The sequence below is a fragment of the Salminus brasiliensis genome, chromosome 21 (genome assembly GCF_030463535.1).
Source record: "Salminus brasiliensis chromosome 21, fSalBra1.hap2, whole genome shotgun sequence".
Classification (NCBI taxonomy): domain Eukaryota; kingdom Metazoa; phylum Chordata; class Actinopteri; order Characiformes; family Bryconidae; genus Salminus; species Salminus brasiliensis.
Window position 1 is genome coordinate 25,315,664 of NC_132898.1, and position 22,310 is coordinate 25,337,973.

At 41.9% G+C, this 22,310-nt stretch overlaps 4 protein-coding genes across 6 annotated transcripts in view; 2 read left to right on the plus strand and 2 right to left on the minus strand.

Moving 5' to 3' along the window:
• Positions 1–70: 70 nt before the first annotated feature.
• On the minus strand, positions 71–4,209 carry brk1 (BRICK1 subunit of SCAR/WAVE actin nucleating complex). The gene is made up of 3 exons (XM_072665767.1): positions 4,051–4,209; positions 2,222–2,304; positions 71–1,070 (listed from the first exon to the last, which is right to left on the minus strand). The coding sequence occupies exons 1-3, from the start codon at positions 4,166–4,168 to the stop codon at positions 1,044–1,046; spliced, it is 228 nt and encodes a 75-aa protein (XP_072521868.1). The 5' UTR covers positions 4,169–4,209; the 3' UTR covers positions 71–1,043.
• Positions 4,210–4,500: 291 nt separating this feature from the next.
• LOC140543156 (uncharacterized protein C3orf62-like) lies at positions 4,501–6,719 on the plus strand. 3 transcript variants are annotated; one of them, XM_072666188.1, is made up of 4 exons: positions 4,501–4,658; positions 5,294–5,539; positions 5,638–5,696; positions 5,996–6,719. In XM_072666188.1, the coding sequence occupies exons 2-4, from the start codon at positions 5,298–5,300 to the stop codon at positions 6,256–6,258; spliced, it is 564 nt and encodes a 187-aa protein (XP_072522289.1). In that variant the 5' UTR covers positions 4,501–4,658; positions 5,294–5,297; the 3' UTR covers positions 6,259–6,719. The 3 variants fall into 3 exon arrangements, with proteins under 3 accessions (XP_072522289.1, XP_072522288.1, XP_072522287.1); XM_072666187.1 differs by lacking the exon at positions 4,501–4,658 and adding an exon at positions 4,871–5,161; XM_072666186.1 differs by lacking the exon at positions 4,501–4,658 and having other exon boundaries at positions 4,871–5,539.
• Positions 6,720–7,926: 1,207 nt separating this feature from the next.
• On the minus strand, positions 7,927–9,728 carry gpx1a (glutathione peroxidase 1a). The gene is made up of 2 exons (XM_072665507.1): positions 9,443–9,728; positions 7,927–8,593 (listed from the first exon to the last, which is right to left on the minus strand). The coding sequence occupies exons 1-2, from the start codon at positions 9,665–9,667 to the stop codon at positions 8,243–8,245; spliced, it is 576 nt and encodes a 191-aa protein (XP_072521608.1). The 5' UTR covers positions 9,668–9,728; the 3' UTR covers positions 7,927–8,242.
• A 2,147-nt stretch (positions 9,729–11,875) lies between these two features.
• Positions 11,876–22,310, plus strand: part of tex264b (testis expressed 264, ER-phagy receptor b) — a 61,294-nt gene continuing 50,859 nt past the window's right edge. The window contains exon 1 of the mRNA XM_072665506.1: positions 11,876–12,691. Coding sequence (XP_072521607.1) covers positions 12,431–12,691 — 261 coding nt within the window. The 5' untranslated portion in view covers positions 11,876–12,430. The remainder of the gene's footprint in view (positions 12,692–22,310) is intronic.

Sequence of the window (22,310 nt, forward strand, 5' to 3'; positions counted from 1 at the left end):
AAATACAACCCTGGTGTTTATTATTTTTGTTTAAAAAAAAAAAAAAAAAAAAAAAAAGCACAATCCTGGCTGTAACTTGATTTTTTTTTATTTCCTTTTTAAACCACAAAACATCAATGTATGAGCATTAAATAAAACACAAAACAGCACTGCTGCAGATGCACCCGCCACTTCAACAGGGTCTGATTGGCACTTTAGAAACTCCCCCCACCCACCACACGTTATCATGTGCTTTGTAAAGCTGCTAAGATGCTCTATTGAATGAGACTGTCACAGGGTAGCCACTTATCTGCAATTGCAGGCTTTTGCATTTTTAGCAATTATCAAAAAGAAAATATTTAGAAACTAGTTAAACACATTGGGGGGAAATTAAACAACAATTAGCACAATTTTTTTTGTTCTGTTAAAAAAAAAAAGAAAAAAAAAAAGAAAAGAAAATTAACCGTTTGCATCTGGAAGGCATCCAGGCTATTCTTCAGTCCATGTTATATTTACTACTAACTTTACTGAACACCACTCAATGTTTCTAAAAGGTTTAGTGTCTGAGTTTGCATGTTTAGAACAGCTGGTCAAGCTAGAGAGCAAAGTTAAAAAGAGGACCAATCGTATGTGCAAGCACCACAAAGACAGTAACAATTCGACAGACCCAAACTGAGGATCGAAAATAAAACAATGTTGTTCATACTGAGGCAGAAATCGTGGAACATAGTTAAAATGCTCATAGACGTCATCACAATGGTCCCACACGTTAAAGCCCCAATCAGGAACTGCTGCAGCCGCTCAAAACAGAGAGTTTCAAAGAATGCCCCCTATAAACGTAAAATGTGCATGATTTCCATATTCTCTCTTCTTTTTTTCTTTTCTTGCGAAAACAGAACTCAGAAACAGTCCTGTGGTGCTGCTTCAGCAGTTCCTGATTTGGGCTTTAAGAGGCTGGTCTAAAACAGTCAGTCAAGTGACAGTTGGTTGAGTTGTTGAACTTGAATGGAAAAGGAGGAAAAAACGGAGTGTGGCCATTTTTCTCGTCCTCTGCGTCAAGACGCTTAGGTCAACGTTTCCCCTTTCGTAACCTTGAAGAGAAAAAGAGAAAGAAGGGCAGGCAGTGAGTTGAGTGCGACATTTTGTGTGAACTACAAACCACTGTATTTCAGAGCTACATTCAACCTAAAGCTTGTGTGTAGCAAGTAAACACTACAATTATTAACTAGTTTTCCTTTAGAAAAAGACCACCTAGACCCTTAGAGCAGTCATGACAGCTTCATGTATAATAGGTCAGTTATGGTCACAGTGCAGAGGTTATGATGTTAAGCCTATATACAAAAGCTGGGGCTGAAGAAGGAATCACTGATCAATGCAATCTGCCTGCACGTAAGCATCACTTAAACCTTTACAGATGTTAAATGGACACTCTAGCCAAAAAGAAAGATTTAACCATTGATCCCTCTGTTGAAAACATCCTTCAATACCTCCTACAGTGATGCTGTAGCATCTCCAAACTGGGTCTTACTGCTTTAAAACTAAGAAACTCCCTTTCTGATGATCTTTTTGAAGATGGAAGGAGCTTTTTTAACGTGACGTTTGCTCGTTTCTTTTCTTTAGCTAAATATTTAGCACTTACCAGATGAGCTTGTTAACCACCACATTCAGTTTCATTCTGAGCTGTAACACTATGGTCCAACTCACCAATTTCCTGCTTCGAGGTTACAGCTGTACCACTAATGCACAATGCATACTTGCAAAATGTCCTTCCTATGACATATGCATAACATCCCCCTGCCAATAATGCACTAATGATACCTGTGTGGAGTTCTGTATCTAATTAAAAAGATAATTTAGCTTATATCTACCCAACTATCCAACCTCTTAAGCTTGTTTTGTTACCATGCATTTAGGACAGTTCCTGTTTCAGACGGGGCTGCCCTGCATTGTAATATGGGAGAGGCTAGACAGCTGTAGGCTAAATATTCAAAAGTACTCTATGTAAAAGCACTGTTTTTTGTGACATCCTAAAGCATTACATTTAAAACAGGCTGGATTTGCAGCCTAGTTTGCTTATATGGATTCCAGGTACTTTCCAGGAAAATATCGGAGCACCAATCGTCACAGCTCCACAGCCAATGGGGGCTTTGTGACCTAATTGAACCCACACAGATGAACCAAGGCTCTGCGGAACAGTGCATGACGCTGGTAAAGGGCTTTTTCACACCACTTATGCACTTACTCTGGCTTCAATGTACTCAATCCTCCTCTCCAGGGCGGTCAGCTTCTCATTCAGGGTGGCTAAGCGGGACCTGCAGGACATATCTGGTGAAGAAAGCAGGAAGACATTTAGAAAGTCAATCTTAGGTTTTCCATTTCTCACAAACATAGTTTAGCTACCTTTTTAAGGCAGCAAGGAAGGCTTCCTACTTTCTCTAGTGCTCTATGATGGAAGTATAACGTTTCCTACACTGGTTAAATGTAGCTTTTAAGCATTTATGAAATTACTATTATAATACATGAAACAACTTTAATATAGCATTGAGAAATACACCTGCCCCCCTACCTCTCTCCAAGATGTCTAATCTGCTGTAAACTAGATGGCACTATACTTTTTCTGTTCAGATCCTTTAACCTTAAGTGTCAGCCAAAGTCCATCCATTTACTCATTCATTCATCTTCTTATCTCCTTCTGCCTGGTCACAGTTGTCCTGGGTCCAGAGCCTACCTGGAAACATTGGGCACCAGACAGGAATATCCCCTGGACAGGACACCAGTCCATGGCAGGGTACCTCACACACCCACTCACTCACTTACGCACACTTAGGGCCAATTTAGCATAGCCAGTCCATCTACCATATGTATTTTTGCAAGGTAGGAGGACACTGGAGTACTAGGAGAAAACCCACACGAACACAGGGAGCACAAACTCCTGTCAGACAGCGACCGGAGCGATGTGGATGTCCAATCTAGCATTCTGACAATATCAGCCTGATGCTGATGCCATTATCATCTTGTCAATGACTAAAAAATAAAAATATAGACACGAGTTTTGTGCGAAACTGGGCCCTATTCACTAAACAGTGCACTACTTTGGGGTTCTGCCAATTTGTAATGGTGACTGAGAATGAGCTGCAGTTTAAGTGCACTATAACAATCCCACAATGCACCACAATAAATAGTGCACAAACAATGAACCCTAGCTGATCAGGAACACACTTCATCACATTTCTTGGTTTGAAGATCCGTCTGCAGCTTCTCTGAGGAAGACGGACATTCAGGCAGTGTTTATGACCGTAATCAGGTCTCCGAAATCGCTGACTACCTTGTTGTCTTCCCTATAAAGTGCTTAGCATGTAGGGGACACTACTGAATAGGGCACAACATAGGTACTTGTACTGTTCACAGTTGTTTGGAGATAAAATATGTATTTTCATCAATCAAACCCTTAGTAACTAGTACAAAATCGATCAAACTTTTGATCACTTGATCACTAAACCTGAAAATGTATCGGATCGTCACACCCCCACAAACTACAGTCAGTCACACTGAGCTGCACCCTGGAAAAACAGGAAGCAGTTAGACAGAGCTGTCTATCTATACTATAAAGGCTCAACGAGGAATCTTCAGCTTTAGAAAAACTGCTGTAAGATTTAAGACTAAGATTTACAGTCCATCACAACCCAAAACCGTGTAGCTAAATATCTTACAATAGCTGCCCTCCGCTTTGTTTACGCTGTCTGTCAACTTGGCTTAGGTTGTCTAGCGCTAGCTAGCTGCCTAGCTAACACCACCAAGCTGAACTGGGCGACGACTTGTCCTGTAAAGAAAACGTGTACGTTCACTCTCCACCGCCGCTGTTATGCATTAAATAGAGACACGGAAAAGCTGCAAACACATCTAGACTTCTGAATGAATCGAGAACATCAAGAACATCTCACCTAAAACCAGCGTTACTTTATCAGCCACTCCTCGTATGCTAACAGAGCTAGCTAGCTAGCTAGCACTACGGCTATACCAGCAGACGGGCGTTTGAACGCCTCGCAAGCTCCAGATTTTCAGTAAACTCACCGAACGAGTTGAGGAAATCGGCTATTTTCTTGATGCTGCTGGTAATAACCTCGATGTATTCGCGATTTGCCCAATCCTGGTGAATTTCTCTCTGGACTGGATCCTCCTGTCCGGCCATTTTGATCTACAGATGCTGCTGCGTTTGTTGTAGTTGCTCAGCGGCGCCGCCTGCAGTCAAGAATGAGGGAAACGGTGTCATTCGGGACAGTCTATGATCATAATAATAATAATAATAATAATAATAATAATCCTAAAAATACAGCAGCTTTTCACGATAAAACTGCTAAAAGTAAATTTTAGATGCCTGTAATAATGGCAAATTTTACATACTAGTAAAAGTCTATTAATACTACTATGAATAAAATAAAATAAAAAATACTAGCATATTAATTTTTAACATAAATATGTAAATTAGGTGTTTTAAATTAGCTAGGCTAACCTCACGTATTTTTTTAAACGAAAATAATTTCAGTGTACTGTAGCTATAACTAGCTAACGGTTTTACCGTTAACTTAGCTATAGCTAGCTAACTAGCCTAGTTATCTATCTTTCCAATGGCCCTCTGTGGTAAGTTACCACAGACAACTGCACAGTGTTAACAGGTTGTGGTAAGTAAGTGTACATTTTAATGACTTAGATTATTGCTATTACAGTCTGTGTTCAGTCCAGGTCCAGCTAATGCAGGATCACTGATGATAAGGTTAGCTTAGCATAGACAAACGTCATAGCTATCTAGCTTATATGTATTAATACAATGTATGAAGCGCCAGCTTGATGCTCTGCTGAAGAAAAGCCCAGCCTGGCCAGACCAGGATTTCAGGTGGTCTGAAATGCTCTTCGATGGTCAAATTTGTTGGTATTTGATGGTTTTGTTAATCCACCAGCATGGCCATACTGGTAAACCAGTATGGAGATGCTGCCATACTGGTAAACCAGTATGACTAAGCTATATAGCTAGATGCCCATCATGATGGTTTACCAGTATGAGCAGGTTGACCAGCATGACCAGATTGTTGATGGACCAGCTAATTCATCAAACTCATCAACACATAAGAGCTAAGCTGGTTAACCAACCAAGAAAAAGCTGGTCCTAAGCTGAATATTTCAACAGGTGGGTCACCAGACAAGCATCAAGTTTAGTACAAATTCACAGAATAACCACAAGAGACCAAACACAGCATTTTTTTCATTGTTAGTTAGTGTTTTCATAACTAAAGATTGTTGTTGACATCTTGATGGCTAGATTAATGTCAGCCCAGCTGAGACAGTGTAGGAAAGGCCTTGTGGCAGCCTTGGACCAGGCAACTCAAGATACTCCTGAGGATGAATACTGCTCACCTGCTTCACCCAGCATCTCCGAACCTGTTATTTATGTCTCACCTCAATTCCTTAATGGCCATCCTAATATCCTTCATGACTGCAGCCTTGGCCTGATGTCCTATAATGTGATGTTTAGACACTCAGACAGAGCTGATTGCAGGTGTACAGGGTGGGTATACTTTAATAACTTTAATTATAGTATATGCTCTGTTTGTCTTCAACATGTCTTAACACCGCCAATCATTATCCATGCACTCTGTGGCTTAGGCAGGGATCGAGACAGAAGTCTGAAGCTGATGTGTCACAGGATTGGCCTGGAGTGCTTGGTTAGTATGATCTCTGTACAAAATAATTCGCTGATACTGCATAATTAGTAGGTGATAAATACTTTGTTAATACCAAATTATTAGTTATTAGTTGAATAATTAGTAGATTCTAAGAAATTAATATGTACTAATAGAATAAGGCTGGGGTTCAAGAGGTCAAGACTATATTGTATTTAGTTTCAAAAGTTTGACTTCTACAAAGTTAAGATTCACTAAACAAGGCCAGGGATTTATGGAGGTCAGGAATGATGTTCTGCTGCAGTTTTGTTATTCTCCCTATTCTTGTTTGTTTCCTGAAGAGACCTCCAGCATGCAGACTTTGGAGGAGCTTGTAGCAAAGCTGGAGTTTGAGAATGAGCTGAACCGAGTATGCAGCAAGCTTAGACCGACCATGGACACAGAGTCGCCACCAACGCTTGGCAGGGGTCACAGCACAGGAAGTGCAGACAGCGGAGTAGAGGAAGTTGATGGCGAAGGAGACGCTGAGGGTGAGGAAGATGAGCACACTGGCCTGCTGGACACGGTTTTGGAGATGGAGCAAGACTATGATCTCCACTACTAGTTACACAGGGGTCAGGGTTATTTCCCTTGTGTAGAGCGTATGAGAAATGGACTTTAGGCTCTCATTCAGTCATAAAACAATAAATAGCCTTTTTAATATAATAGACAAACCACATGTGACTGAAAACCACAAATACACATACACATTTTCCATTAGTCATAAATGAAAATGGTCACATGTTTACCCACAAGGATTTAGTCTGCCATTAGTCTCATCTTCTACCACCTTCAAGCGTGACTCAGGCTGTGTGCATTACTAACACTGTAAAAACACTGCTCTGCCTAACTGCATGTTTATTTAATCCGATTTTTAAAGAAGCTTATAGAGAAAGAAATATATATTTGATATCCTTTTTTAAACTCATAATTTATACTTAGTTGTACATACTGTGTACATAACTGTACATACACATGCACTAATAAATCCATCTATAAACTGTACACAACGTATGAAACTTGTAATTGCCACATTTTAAATAAACAAAATCAAGGATCTGTGTGCAATGCTGGAGACCTATGACACAGTGGTACCTTTGCCAGTCTATTATGTAAATCGTGACATATGCTATGCATGAACTAGCTGATCAAGAATAGCAATGCGAGGCTGGCCTCGAGGGAGGCTTTGAATGTTCTGAACATATTCTGAGTCTGCAGTTAAAACAGCTGATGCAACATGCAAGCCTGACCAGCTTGTCTCAGTAACTAATCTTTTACCTTTATTTTGGCACTTACTGGTTATCAAGATTAAGCTTTTCAATAGCATCTTATCTTTACTTGTAAGTAATATTACAACACACACAGCACAAAGACACTGCTGTCAGGCATGCAGTGTCAGGACTTATGTAAGTAACTGGATAAGCTGCTGTAAAATTTTGACATGGTATAAAGCAATATATATATATATATATATATTATGTAATATAATCTAATATAATATAAATAAACATATATATAGCAGTTCTATTGTAGTTCTACTGCTAACTCTACAGTTCTACTGCTCCATAGCTCAATGCTAGAGGGCTTTGCACCTAGTCCAGACCTGTCATCAGGCATGGTGACGATAGGTTTATGTTGATCTGCTCCAGAGAGTCCTATTCTGTTGGCATTTGCACATCTGTAGAGTTACTTAAAATAGCTGAATGCTAATTAGAAGGGGTGTTCACAAACATTTGGACATTCAGTGCATATATGTACACACAGTATGTGCTAATGTCTTATATGTGTTATGCATATAGTATATGTATGCCACAATACCCATATTTTATCTTTAAACATACTATGGTTTAAAATGAGCAATGCACACACTCTACTACCCCACAGGGAGACACACACAGCTAGCAGTGTGAGTGTGTGCTGTTTAGTAATAGATCTGTCACAGGATTGGATCAGATTCATTCTCTTTTCCCTCAGATATCCCATCCAGCATTTTATGCTGATATCGGCCCAGTGCTATACCCATTATTAGCAATATGCTATCTCTGCATGGAAGAGGTCACCAAGCCTTTTCTTAAACCTAATCTTAAGTCAACCTGATCCTTTCAGTTAGAACGGCACCTGTAACACAGCAGCAAATGAGGGAAAAGTGAACCTTTGTGGTTTGCTTTAAACGCTCTCCCTTTTTTGACACACCAACCATCTCTTGTCAAGGTAAAGAAAAAAAGGAGAACAGTTTTTTCACTCTGGAATGTTTATTTGGTTTTAGACAGCTGGACGGTAGAGCTGAGCTCTGCTGGACGTGGCTAAATTACCCCTATTAGCAACAGGCATTTACATTTTCATCAGACACCCCCCTCATTGCGGATTTCAAGAGGTGCCTTCATTGAGTAAACAGTCTGAGAAACAGTTGCACTCTAGCCAAGTCAGCAAAGTCAGCCGCAATTAAACTGCCCACAGAGGTGGTGGCCACAAGTGATAGGACAGGGGTAGATGTTTACTGCCCCTATCTCTAGCCCACACACCTCCAGCAGGCCCAGTGACAGGCCAGTTTACTTTGCTTTCTTCAGGAGCTCCTTGATGTCGGCTTCAATGTCGCTGGTCAGGAAGTTCCTGCTGTAGCGTTTGAACGGCTCGCCATCTGGACAGATCAGGAACTTCTCAAAATTCCACGAGACGTCGTTCCTGCAGACCGGGCTCCAGATAATGAACTTGGGGTCTGTCATCAAGGCCATGGCGTTGTCACTGGGGAAAGGAAGCTTCTCTTTCAGGAACACAAAAAGGGGATGGGCGTCCTTTCCGTTCACCTCAACCTTCTCCAGCAGTTGGAAGCGGGGCTCGAAGCCATTCCCTGGACGCACATACTTCAGGCAATTGAGGATTTCTTCGTTCTTGCCATTCTCCTGGTTGAGGCAAATGAAACAAGAGCATTGAGCATTCTCGCAACTCAGTAGGCTGTTATTCCAAAACCTCAGTGACCTAAGCACCCATTACAGAATGCCCAGGAGCCCTCATTATCAAGTTACACACAGTCATGATGATGAAACCAACAGTCAGTGTGCAGGTCTACCACCTTTATATTTACCAGCACAGGAGCGTCCAGTCCTATTCCAGCACCTTGTACTTCAACAGTGTAGGACAGGGGTTTTCATTCTCATCACAGAGGGCTGCTTTCTAGCCCTGGGGCTGGTAGTGTCAATACTATGCCAATATTTTCTTTTCTTTCATGAGCCATGCTTTTTTCAGTATTGCCTGCCTTTGTTTAACCGTTCAACCGTTCAGTAGTACAACTGGTCTCATTCATTATTCAGACACTATTCGGAACTATAAGACTATATGAATTATAAAAATACATATTCTGAATTATCAGATGCTTTCTGAATGATCAAACATTTTTGCAATAATTAAACACCTTCCGAATTATCAGGCATTTTCGGAATAATGAGACTTTTCCTAAAGGAGCATACATTTTTGGAATAATCAGACATTAATTTTCTAAATTATTAGACATTTTTTGAATGATCAGAAGCTTTCTGAATTCTTAGATCATTTCTAAATTATTAAACACCTTCAGAATTATACATAATATTATAAAAATAATAATCAGGCACTTTCTGAATTATTAGGCATTTTATATTCTGAATTTTCAGATCTGACAATGCTTCCAAAATTCAGACTCTCACAAGAACCCTTCCGACCACTGGGAACTGGGAAGTTCACAGGCATGTAAGCAAAGTCTAAAGTGGACCCACCTGGTGGCCGAACTGGTTGCAGGGCACTCCCAGCACCACGAGCCCCTTGTCCGAGTAGTTGGCATGGAGCTCGTTCATCTGAGTGTAGTCCCTGACCGTCGTGCCTCAGAGAGACGCCACATTTTCAATTAGTACAACTTTACCTTTGAGCGAGGAAAAGTAGAAAAGGTCTCCAGACAGGAGTCTGGCTGACAGGTCGTAAAACTTTTTGATATTCCCGGCCATGCTGACGGAGAGCTAAGCGCGAAAATGCGCAGAGTGGAACGCTTCCTTCTTTTCTACCTCAGGTTCAGACTGAAGTCACGGGGCGGAGCTTCACACAGGAACTGCAGCGGCACTGTCCAGAGACACACGTTTCTCTATTAGAAACACCCAACACTGTTATACCACCCAACACTGTAATAACACCCAACACTGTAATACCACCCAACACTGTAATACCACCCCAACACTGTAATACCACCCCAACACTGTAATACCACCCCAACACTGTAATAACACCCAACACTGTAATACCACCCAACACTGTAATACCACCCCAACACTGTAATAACACCCCAACACTGTAATAACACCCAACACTGTAATAACACCCCACACTGTAATAACACCCAACACTGTAATACCACCCAACACTGTAATACCACCCCAACACTGTAATAACACCCCAACACTGTAATAACACCCAACACTGTAATAACACCCAACACTGTAATACCACCCCAACACTGTAATAACACCCAACACTGTAATACCACCCAACACTGTAATACCACCCCAACACTGTAATACCACCCAACACTGTAATAACACCCAACACTGTAATACCATCCCAACACTGTAATAACACCCAACACTGTAATACCACCCCAACACTGTAATACCACCCAACACTGTAATACCACCCAACACTGTAATACCACCCCAACACTGTAATACCACCCAACACTGTAATACCACCCCAACACTGTAATAACACCCAACACTGTAATACCAACCAACACTGTAATAACACCCCAACACTGTAATAACACCCAACACTGTAATACCACCCAACACTGTAATACCACCCCAACACTGTAATACCACCCCAACACTGTAATACCACCCAACACTGTAATACCACCCCAACACTGTAATACCACCCAACACTGTAATACCACCCCAACACTGTAATACCACCCCAACACTGTAATACCACCCAACACTGTAATACCACCCCAACACTGTAATAACACCCAACACTGTAATACCACCCAACACTGTAATAACACCCAACACTGTAATACCACCCCAACACTGTAATACCACCCAACACTGTAATAACACCCAACACTGTAATACCACCCCAACACTGTAATACCACCCCAACACTGTAATACCACCCAACACTGTAATAACACCCAACACTGTAATACCACTCAACACTGTAATACCACCCCAACACTGTAATACCACCCAACACTGTAATACCACCCAACACTGTAATAACACCCAACACTGTAATACCACCCCAACACTGTAATAACACCCAACACTGTAATAACACCCAACACTGTAATACCACCCCAACACTGTAATACCACCCAACACTGTAATAACACCCAACACTGTAATACCACCCCAACACTGTAATACCACCCCAACACTGTAATACCACCCCAACACTGTAATAACACACAGATATGTCATATAATTATGCACCTAATACATGATCTTGACCATTAATATAGTAATCTAATGCTTATTACATGATTTCGAATTTATTACAGTTTCAGTCGATTATATTTTATTAATAAAGAGCTTTATTACATTATTGGTTTTGGTAATACTTCTGAGATGGTTGAGTGATTTTTTTTTTAAGTTTGGGATTATTACACACACACATGAAAATGATTAAAAGTCAGTGTAAAAATATTGTGAAGAGAAAGTGTCACATTCATTCATCTCATATATATATATATATATATAGAGAGAGAGAGAGAGAGAGAGAGAGAGCTAAGCTGCCTGTGCCATCTGTTTTTGACGTGTTTAATTGCTGTAAACACACACACACACACACACACACACACACACACACACACACACACACACACTACAACCCCTACTGTCGTTTTGGACGCGCACGTTTAGAACAACAATTTAAGCTGGCAGAGGCTGCGCAACATATACGCAACTTAAATGATCATATTATACTATCCATTGTTCAAATGTGCAGTATTCAACAATGTCAGGCAATATTTGAAATAGTATAATAACAGTGTAATAATAATATATTACACGTCCTTCGCGCTTCCAGATTTCTATTAATTAGTTGGAAAACGAGAACCTGAAACAATGAAAGCTGATAAACAGCGCTGTACTGTACAGTATATGCGTATATTTCACGCAGCCTCGGTCGGCTTCAATGATGTCTTTTTTAAAACAGACTGATCCAAACTGAGTCACTCCGTTCATCCATGTTTCGGTACTTTTAGTGTAAATTATCACAGATCATAATACCGTTGATTAAATCGGGGAATCTATATGACATTGGGTTTAACTAGAGGATCGCGTTTGGTGTTTAAAACCAGATCTGCACTTTTGGATGGTGCGATCCAGGAAGCAGCGTGTGCAGTGTTTTGGTTGGAGTGAGGGACCTCGGCAGCTCTGATTTATGAACACACACATTAGTAAACCTTTAAACGCGACTGTCGAGGCTTTCCAGTCTACAAATCAACGAATGTGCTCGAATATGGAGGTTTATTTGAACTCCAGCTAGCTCCATGTGGGCTCCATGTGGGTTAGCTAGCTAGTTTCGAGTCTTACTGGATTTAGCTATCTATCTAGCACTACGTGGAAAAGTTCAACTCCTCCTGGACTGTGATCATCATCATCCTCCTCCTCATCATCATCACCATCATTGGCAGCATTTACTATTCCAACAAGACCTCTCCACCTCAAGCTGCTCCAACTACCACACAAGATCCTGCACCCCTAAGCCCTGACATGTGGGAACCACCACTGATGGTTTTGAGCCTCCTTGGGTTCCTCGTTGGGCTCCTGTTGATTCTGTCGGTTTATGTGCTGTACTCTGGACTTCTGGCAAAGATCCACATCAGGACCGGCTCACCCCCGATCAGGACAATTACAGTAGCTTACAAATACAAACAAGGACCTTATAAAGAGTGTGGGAAGCTGTTTGCTGAGAGTTGCACTCTAGCACCAAAGCTGCCCACTGTGGGCATCTTCTATGATGATCCAAACAAGGTGAGGGAGATGTGCTGTTACTCAAATGATTTTACCAGCCTTGGCACCTGTTACATGATCACATGGAGGTGTTTCTGCAACTACGGGTAGCTGTTTCAGAAATGGTGAATTGTCCTTACTGCAACCTGTGTAGAATGTAGAGTTAGGAGTCTTGTCCGAGGCCAGAGAATCGAACCCCAGCTACCCACTGTGCTACAACAAAGTAAGGACATGTGTTTACTGTGACATGTCCTTAAGCTAGTTACCATGTATATGGTATAGATACTACACCAAACAGCCATTACATGTACAGCAACTATATGTTTCTACTGATTGTCCAGTTTATCAGCTCCACTTACCATATAGGAGCACCAACAAACCAGCCCCATGTCAGTGTCACTGCAATGCTGAGAACAACCCACCACCCAAATAATAGCTATGAGGTGTTTGGGCTCCTATATGGTAAGTGGAGGTGTTAAATAGGACAATGAGTGTAGAAACAAGGAGTTGGTGTTATTACTATGGCTGATCGGCAAATGTATTTATATGTATTTATAACTAATGTATAACAAAGGTATTCTGAATTAAATAATTTCATACAAGTTAAATTCAGATAATAAATTGTCTGCCAAAGCTAACACAGCAGGCCTTGCTATTTGATTGACTGTATATGGGCTAGGTTAGATTAGTGTTAGTAGAGTAGTGTATTTTTGCCAAAGTTCAATCAAATTGGGAAATGTATTAGGAAACTAACTAAATATTTAATATGATAAAAATGTAGACATGTATGCGAAAATCTACAGACCTAAGGGTGCCCGAAGTTGCAGAAATACCAACGAATTGTTGTTTTGTTATACAAACACACACTTAGTACCAATAACTAACAATCAAATCCTGACAGCAATGTTCCAATATCTAGTGCAAAGTCTTGCTGGAAGAGTAGAGACTGTAACTATACCCCTAATTTCAGAAGAAACTCTATGGAAGCAGGTGTCCACAGACATTTGGCCATTCATTGTAAAATGAAATATACTACATTGATCCTCTAGTAGGCTTGTGCACTGTGGAGCTGTAAGAACTACTGCATGAGAAGTGACTGATGGCTTTTACCGGGCCTGATACTAGACCTCTTACACTGGGCATTTGGTGGCTAGACATTAAAACTGTGATGTAATGAACATCCTGTACTATGAATCATGTTCCCAATTATCACGCTTCCATTGGGCTCTTGCTCAGTTACGAATTTATGTGAAGCAGCTAAACATGAAGCTTTAATCATATTGATTGCTGTGGTTTTAGTGCTCTGTTAGCTCAACACACAGAGTCAGGCCTGCACAAAGACGTGTCTGGGCTCCTGCAAAATTCTGTAGAATAGATTGAAGTGTTTGTGATTCACATCTGATATTTGTGTTTCGGCGATAATACAGCCACTTTACTGGTAGCTTCAGTGATGTATTTTTGCAGTTGTTGCTGTAGCACCTGATAGGAATACACTGGCATTTACAGTTGACCAGGGCAGCTCTAGCAGGGTAGAAATGTCAGGAACTAAACACTCATCCTATGACAGGACCACGTTTTAGCTCACTGAGCTCTTCGGGATGACCGATTCTATTGCAATTCTTGTCTATGGAGACTGAATGGCTGTGTGGATGATTGTATACACCCAGCTAAAACACCTGAACACTATACATAGTTCACATAGTTGTGGCCATATTATGCAGCTGACAATGCTGTTTTTTTAAGGGTGGTTAATGAGACGTCTATGGACAGTTACGTAGGAATGTCATGATCCGACATCCATACGAGGTCGACCCAGGCATATTTTAATGAATCCCAATCCAGTCTTTTCAGTGTGTTTTACCCACAGTGTTCAGAGCGGAATCTGGCCATTAACGGACATTATTACCCAGCCGGCAGCAGTGTGGATGTTCTCAGAAGATAAAACAGAGTTAAGAGTCTGCAGTGTGAGACTGTTTTACAGTGGGACATTAGAATAGACCATAATATCCGAACCTTTACAAAACCTTTATATCACTGAAACTCACTGTTTTACAGACGGGAGAACCACTTACCGTTCTCTGTGTTTAGCACCAGCACTGAACAGCCCATTCAGATCTGTGTGGAGGCTAACGCTAATGCTATATGCACATATTCTATAGAAACCCCAAACACAGCATCACATCCACCCACTATAAACCAGTTATTACACACCAGTAGACCAACAGCAATAGAAATCAGTCCAGAGTGTGTACACACACACACACACACACACACACAGTCAGTCAGTGACCTGACCTTCAGTGTTGTAAAGTTGTGATTGGTCAGGGAGGAGAGTCAGACTGAATTATAAGATATTAAACACTATAAAAGCTACTAAAAATGAACGGATTAATCAGCAGCTCATCTGATCTAAACTGTGTGGCTGTAATATTTATACAATCACTAAGATCAGTGATTCTTGGCATTAAGAGGCTTGGATCAGATCCGTGGGGGTGCAAAATAACCTGATCGGGACATCCAGGGGCACTGACATGGATTTTGGTTCCCTTAAAAAGATACCAGAATTGTTAGAGTTGTTGGCCCAGTGAAATACTGGAGCCACAACTCTAACAATTCTGTCAAAATACTCAATTAATATATTAAGGTAAAGGTGCACGTATTTGGTGCATGTATTTGTCACTTATTATTTGTCATTAATTAGGGCCCTTGTCAGTCCCAGGCCCTTAGAATCGCCCTGACTTTCCTAACTGCCCCCCCTAGATTAAATCTATTAATCTTGGATCACTACAATGGACTACAATTTTTGAAACACACTATTATTGCTTGTATTATTACAATATTAAACCATACATTGGAGCTATTGAGCTACTGCACCACTAGGTGAGGCTGTTGATACAGTAATGCTGGGAAGTGCTCATGTGGGGGTGGAACATTGCTATGTGTGAATAGTCAGATGGTGAGAAGAGTGTTTTATCTGATATCACTTGGCTGCTTTTGCAAATAATGTGCTTTTGCTGCCTAATTGGTATAAATGGAATGATACTGTGCTTGTTTGTCCACCATGCCTGGATTTACTCCACATTGCGCTCAGCAGTGCTCTTAATCAGCAGGTTGTACAGGAGCACATTACAGTGCTGGTGCTGAATTTAAATCCAGCAGCAGGGGCTAGGCGTTTTCAGGCAGTCTTGCCTGGAGGACAACACAACACACCCAAGTATTTTCTGTCATTCACCCAAATCGGCACACTCTTCCATTTATGAAAGCGATGGTCGAGGGCTAAGAAAGAAAAGCAGAAGCGCTAATATCTGGGGGTGTAGTTACTGTTGCTGGAGGGAGAATGTGCAGCAGTAAATCATGAGACCTAAGAAACTAAAGGAATTCACCAGTATTTTCCAGTCTCACTCTTAAAAGTGAAAGTGCCATGCCAAGTCATATAAAAATTCAGGTGTAAACGTTCCTAATCAGTCTCATTTAAACCAGATACAAATCTGATCTTTTAAACAGTTCAGGAGGTGGTCTAAGACACATTTGAGCCATGTTATAGCAGTGTAAATACATCCATCCCTTCATGACACGTTCATCCTTCCTCCTGATTAACCCAAACTCCAGTAATAACTGCCACACAACGAGCATATTCACATATGCCATCCCACAAAGAAATGTCTGACTAACCGGAGACACATTTGACTATCAAGTGTAAATGCATGTGGCTAAAATTCCTCTCAAGATACAATCCAGATACTATTTATGTGAGATGTAAATGGGGTCAAGGGGTTGAGCAGTGAGCAGTGCCATAGAAGAATCATTTTTGGAAGGTTGGAAGGTTCTTCACACTCGTCACATCTCTTTTCTTTACTGAAGCAAAAGAGGTTCTTCTATGGCATTACTCAAACTCTTCTGGTTCTTCAAAGATGGCAATGGTAACAGTACAGTGTACTGTTACCATTGCCATCTTTTAAGAACCAGAGTCACCTACAAGAGGTTTAACTTGTTTATGCTATAGAAACTCCAAACACAGCATCACATTCACCCACGATAAACCAGTTATTACACACCAGAAGACCAACAACAATAGATATCAGTCCACTGTACTGTTACCATTACCATCTTTGAAGAACCAGAGCCACCTACAAGAGGTTTAACTTGTTTTTGAAGAACCATTTATCCAGGCCAAGAACTCTCCATTCAAGCATCTAGATGTTTTTTGAGCCATCGTGGTTCTATATATATCGTAGAACATTAGCCTCGCAGCTCCAGTGCAAATAATTAAAACTACTCTCAGATTAAGTGAAGAACACTGATTATCTGCTGGTTCTTGAAGGAAATGTATTGAAAGCAGGAAAAATAGGCAAGTGTAAGAATCTGAGGTAGACTAGACTAGAACCACCACATTGTGACGGCTAGACGACTGGGTCAGAACGTTGAATCTCCAAAACATCAGGCAGGTCTTGTTGGGTGTTCCCAGTATGCAGCAGCCAGTACTTACCAGAAGTACTCCAAGATTCGACAACCTGTGAATTTACAAGATCTGCTTTTAATATATTATGTCTTGGTGCCAGATACCACAGGATACAACTTTAGAGATCTCTCAGAGTCAGAGCTGCTTTGGCGGCATGAGGAGGACCTCCACTATATTAGGCATGTTATGACTGATGAGGGAGTATGACTGTGGAAGATAATTACGGTCAGCTCAAACCCTTTTCAGGGCTTTGGTAATCCAGGCTCTGTGAATTTGGGTTTCTAGCTTCTTCTTCAGGTTTTTTTGTTCCTATGGGCCTAATGGTGTATTCATTAGGGTGTGAGAACCAAGAAAAGATGTATTGAATAAAGATAATAGAACCCTAGATTACAAGTTTTCTAAACCTCTGAAGAGTCTGAGCCCTGTTCTCCAATTACTCCATGACAGGCCTCAGTGTTTGCACAGCTTGAGCTCTTTGCTGGAGGGAAGGTTTAGCACAGTTCCAAGTTTCAGTGTTAAATAAGGACTTCGGGGACCCACCACTGGGCCATTTCTCAGGCTCCACACTTGCGCACTCCGAGTGCACCGCATGTTGTCATGTAGGTATCAGCATGCGAATATGCAGGTAGGGAAAGTTCTTTGCGTGAAACCTCACTTATATCAAACTTGCATTAATACACCGAGAAGCAGCAGCTCTAGGTTTTCAGTGAGATCAGGCCATCAAGCATGCCTCTCTGGAAGTCTGTTGACAGGTAGAAGAAGCAGCAGTGTGCCACAACTGTGACTTAGGTTCTTGAATAAGGCTGGACGGTAGAGACAGTTACTCCAACAAAAGCAAGATAAACACGTTTTTAATACCCTTGATTTTATAACGTGCAGGTGTCCCAATACTTTTCCATTCAGTCTATTTATAATTGATGCCATTGCAGTTTTACACCCCTGTTACAGCAGCATTTTTGGGCACTTGCTTATACATGCAGTATTTGTGTGAAGTTGTGCTGAGGTCATCTTCGAGTAGTCTGTACCGTCTTTCTCGTTTCTGTTTTGGCCCTCTTTCCTTTCCCGCTTCCAGCCCACGTCCTCCTCCATTGGCCGTTGCTGTTGCCATGGCGCTAATGCATCCGCCACCTCTCAGCGGAAAGCCCTTCTGGAATGCGGTACGAGTTTGATTGACAGCTCCTGTCCCCTTTCGCTCAAAGGCTCTTTGTCGCTTTTTTCCCAGGCCTCCAATTAGCAGTTGTCCCAAACCGCTTTTGCACACGGCCTCGGCAAAGTCTTAATCCGGCTCGGCTAATTGGCCTAATGATCTCTGCTCGTTAGCACGGGGGCCTGGAGTGCCACTGCCAGTGTCAAGGTCAGAAGGCTCCAAAGCACTGGGTTTTTTAGAGCCTGGGGGATAGATAGAGCGAGGGAGAGAGGGGAGGGGACAGAATGCAGGACAGGAAAACAATGAACTCCTCTGGGATGAGAACTCCTCCTGGCCTGGGCCTCTAACAGCCTTCTCCAGTCTCTTGTGTTTGTAGTCTCTGCTGCCTGCCTACCTGCCCTCAGGCAGTTTTCTTCATCAAGCCAAACAATATGGTAGAAGAGGAGGCTCATGAACCACAGGATGGTTGCTGTGTAGGAGAAAATTCAGGGTTTCTCATTTGGTGGATGAGAAGGACTCCCATAAAAGCTATTCCAGTTTTAGAGTACATTATACTGATCATACTTCAGCAGGCCTGAAGGATCCGCAGCCCTCAGGAGTTCATTGGGGTCTGCATTATATTTTTAAACATAACCATAACTTCAGAACTCCAGGTTGTCCTTGAATAGTCATTTTTTGAGTTGATGTCAGGCCTGATTATATAGGAACCTTGCATTTCTTTGCTTTAGGAATATCTTGGGATGCTTGCGCTGTACGTTTTGGGTCATTATCCATCTTTGCTCTGTCAGTTTTGCAGCATTTGACTGAATCTGAGCAAAAAATGTAGCCTGATACACTTCAGAATCCATCCTCTTACTTCCAAAAGCACTCAGATCATCAATAAAAACCATTGACAGAGTTCTAATGACTGCCATACATGCCAGTGCCATAACAGTACCTCCATCATGTTTGACAGATGATGTGGTTTGCTTGAGATCATGAATCGTACCTTGAATCTTTCAGGCCTGGGCAGGCCTTTTTAGATGTTTTCTAGCAGTCTAGTCTGACCCTTTTTTCTTGAGTGTTACCAGTGGTTTGCATCATGAAGTAAACCCTGTGTATTTGCTCTCATGAAGAGTGATGCAGGCCTTTGGTCAAGCTGCTGAAGCGAACCGCTGATGACTTCCTGCGTCCAAATACTTTACTGAAATGTCCTATCCTACATTCTGCTTATCTGATCTGGTAGCCCTTTGGATCCATGAGCTAGTCAGCTCTGCCAGGGTATTTACTGAGGCCATGAGAGACAGACCAGCAGAATCAAGAATGCAGTGTAGTTTTTAGGGTTGCTGGTCATCATATTTGGGAAGCTGCATAAAAGCACCGGACAGAACCAAATCGATTCCACTCCATTCAGTTCCACACAGCAGATCCAGAGATCTTTGCAGAACTCCAGCCTCCAGAGATCAAAGCTGTGTTCGTACCTCTAGCAGCTACGCTATTCCATTCTCCACACACACTTACAGTTAGTGAAGACGGGAGGACACACTCCATAATAGGCGTCCTACTGTGCCTCGCCTCCTCCTGCTTTGATTGACATGGCAAAGCAATTAGCAGCGACGGTACTGGAGTAAGTGTGCCTGGAGAGGAGAGGAGACTGGAGAGGAGAAGACCTGCAATTTATTTTTTCTTTCAGGTGCTAGAAAATAAAAAATGCTTTGGGAAAGCAGATACTATCCCATCATTGGTATTGCAGGAGAGATACGTCCATCCAGGTTTCCAACAAGCCTGCTCCTACACTTTGGCTAACTGACAAGGATTTTCTGAGCTGGAGCACAAAAAACATCAAGCCTGTGGAATTTGGTCAAAACTGAATTTATTAAAAACCTTCAGGTCAAAAAGCGTTCGGCCTGAGCTGCTAACAATAGTTTGGAGGAGAAAAGTTCTTCATACAATAGAAGACTTTCAGAGCCAATTTACACTGGCTTTAGCATGTGTTGTGTATCTGGATAGTCTCTGATTCTATTTTGACTGGATTCTGTTTACACTTATCATTAAACCTCATCCCCTGTGTGACCAGATGAGATCAGGTTTTACTTTCACACAGACATGTACTGTACCATTTCTGGTTGGCTTCCTTTAACCGTTTAACCCTTCAAGGCTTGTCACACACTAAGGTGTATTACTCAGTGACTACAGGGACTTCTGTACAAACTGGTGGGCCAGTTCTTTGGTAACCTGTTGGGTTAAACAACGGATTCTCATCAAAACTGTCCTGCTCCGGGAGACTGGTAACAGTTTAGAGGAACGGTGGGGATTCTACTGTACAACACCGTAGAACAATACAGAGGTTCCCGTATGCCCGTCTCTGTCAGAGAATGCGACAGACTATTTAAACTACAAGGGAACAAACTTCATAATACTGCCGCCATCAAGATCCACAGTAATAATTACTCGTACTCGTAACAATAACACAGGCGTATTTATGCTTCCCTGGCGAAGTCCCTTCACAGAAAATGCATTCCTTTCACACTTGTATGAAATGTGGACGAGATTAGTTTCTGATCACCGCTGAATATGGTTTGAGCGATTCGATCAATATGCGATCACAATGCATCTTCGGGGTGTTTACACCTGGCTTTTCTTTCAGACGAGGGAAATCTGAACGTGATCCAATCATGTTATTGCCATTCATTGAGAAACAGGAAGCTGAGTTTTGGGACAATGTGTTTTGGACAGATGGATGTGCAGCAAAAACCTAACATTGCTTGAAAAAGTAAGAACCTCTTATCAACTATAAAGCATGGTGGTGGTAGTGTGCTAGTTTGGGGATGCTTTACTGCCTCAAGACTTGGACACCTGAGTGAAAATCAAACTCCTGACTCTCACTTTCCACTTAAACCAACGCTATAGAAAATTGGCTTTTCTAGCTCATGGGCTCCCTCTACAGTCAGAAATTTTTATTTATGCTTTGAACCACTGCTACAAGACACTTTTTCTGGACAAGCTGAGAGATGCAGAATTGTCAATACAAAAGTGAAAGCATGTGGACTGATGTGGTACAGGAGTAGTTCCTTTTTAGTACATGTGAGGAACCAGTCCTATATAAGAGGGCAGAAGGAAGAGAGGGATAGATGGGGAAGAGAATGCAGTAAGTGATTCTTAGGTGGTTCTTCAAATCATGAATAAACAGGCCCGGCTTCAAAGACATTCTGGAGGCGATTTCCCGGTGGTCTGCAAGGTTCTCCCTGGCTCTTTGTAATCCCACTGTCCTGCTGCAATCCCAGCGATGGTTTACAAATCCGCCTGAGATGGGTTTCCCTCCCACAGACTGGAAACAAAGCAGCGTTTCTGCTGTCTTCCGTCAGCTCGCGAGGCTTTTTCCCCCTCAGAGCTCTTTCAGTTTAATTGCATTTTGCTTGGGACAGTGGCGGCGCGCCATCGATTGAGCCTCCTCTGCTCCTACAGGGATTCCCCTCCGTCCCTCTCTGCACAAATGCTCACACACTTAACAACACAGCAGGGACTCGGCAATGGTGCTGAACACTGTACAACAAAGACAGCAGTGCAGCAGTGAACACATCATATCTGAGTTCTGTGGTCTAGACTGCCTGTAGATTAAAGGCCTCCAAGGTTCTATGGCTTCACCAAACCACAATCAGAACAGTAAGGTAACTGAGCAGGTTTGGAACAACAGGTGTGGATGCTCTTCCAAAATCTCAAGGCATACAATTAGCCAGGAAGTGATAAAGAACCCAAGAACAACAACAACAAGGCTCTCTATACTAAACTAATTCTGCATTACATTTGAACTGGGATGTCGGAGTTTCCGAGTTCCCAAGTAGAAAATTCCAACTGGAACACCCTCACAAGTCGGCTTTCCTGCTTGGAAAGTGAGGAGAGCCTCACCAAGTTCAAAATCCAAGATGGCAGCACCACATATCAATACTAATAGTACTGTCTAAGTTTCTTCTGTGGTTCCATTGTGTTTGAATGCACAAAATACTGCATAATGTGTTATCAACTGGTATCGCTAACAGTGCTAACCTGGGGACAGT

Bases quoted from the DNA above. Each gene is read 5' to 3' on its own strand.
- brk1 (XM_072665767.1), bottom strand. From the start codon at position 4,168: ATGGCCGGACAGGAGGATCCAGTCCAGAGAGAAATTCACCAGGATTGG. The intron at 2,305-4,050 runs GTGAGTTTACTG...TTTCTTCACCAG, and splicing joins CGATTTCCTCAACTCGTTCG to ATATGTCCTGCAGGTCCCGC. The intron at 1,071-2,221 runs GTAAGTGCATAA...TTTCTCTTCAAG, and splicing joins TTGAGTACATTGAAGCCAGA to GTTACGAAAGGGGAAACGTT.
- LOC140543156 (XM_072666186.1), top strand. From the start codon at position 5,286: ATGGCTAGATTAATGTCAGCCCAGCTGAGACAGTGTAGGAAAGGCCTT. The intron at 5,540-5,637 runs GTGGGTATACTT...TCTGTGGCTTAG, and splicing joins GCTGATTGCAGGTGTACAGG to GCAGGGATCGAGACAGAAGT. The intron at 5,697-5,995 runs GTTAGTATGATC...TGTTTCCTGAAG, and splicing joins GGATTGGCCTGGAGTGCTTG to AGACCTCCAGCATGCAGACT.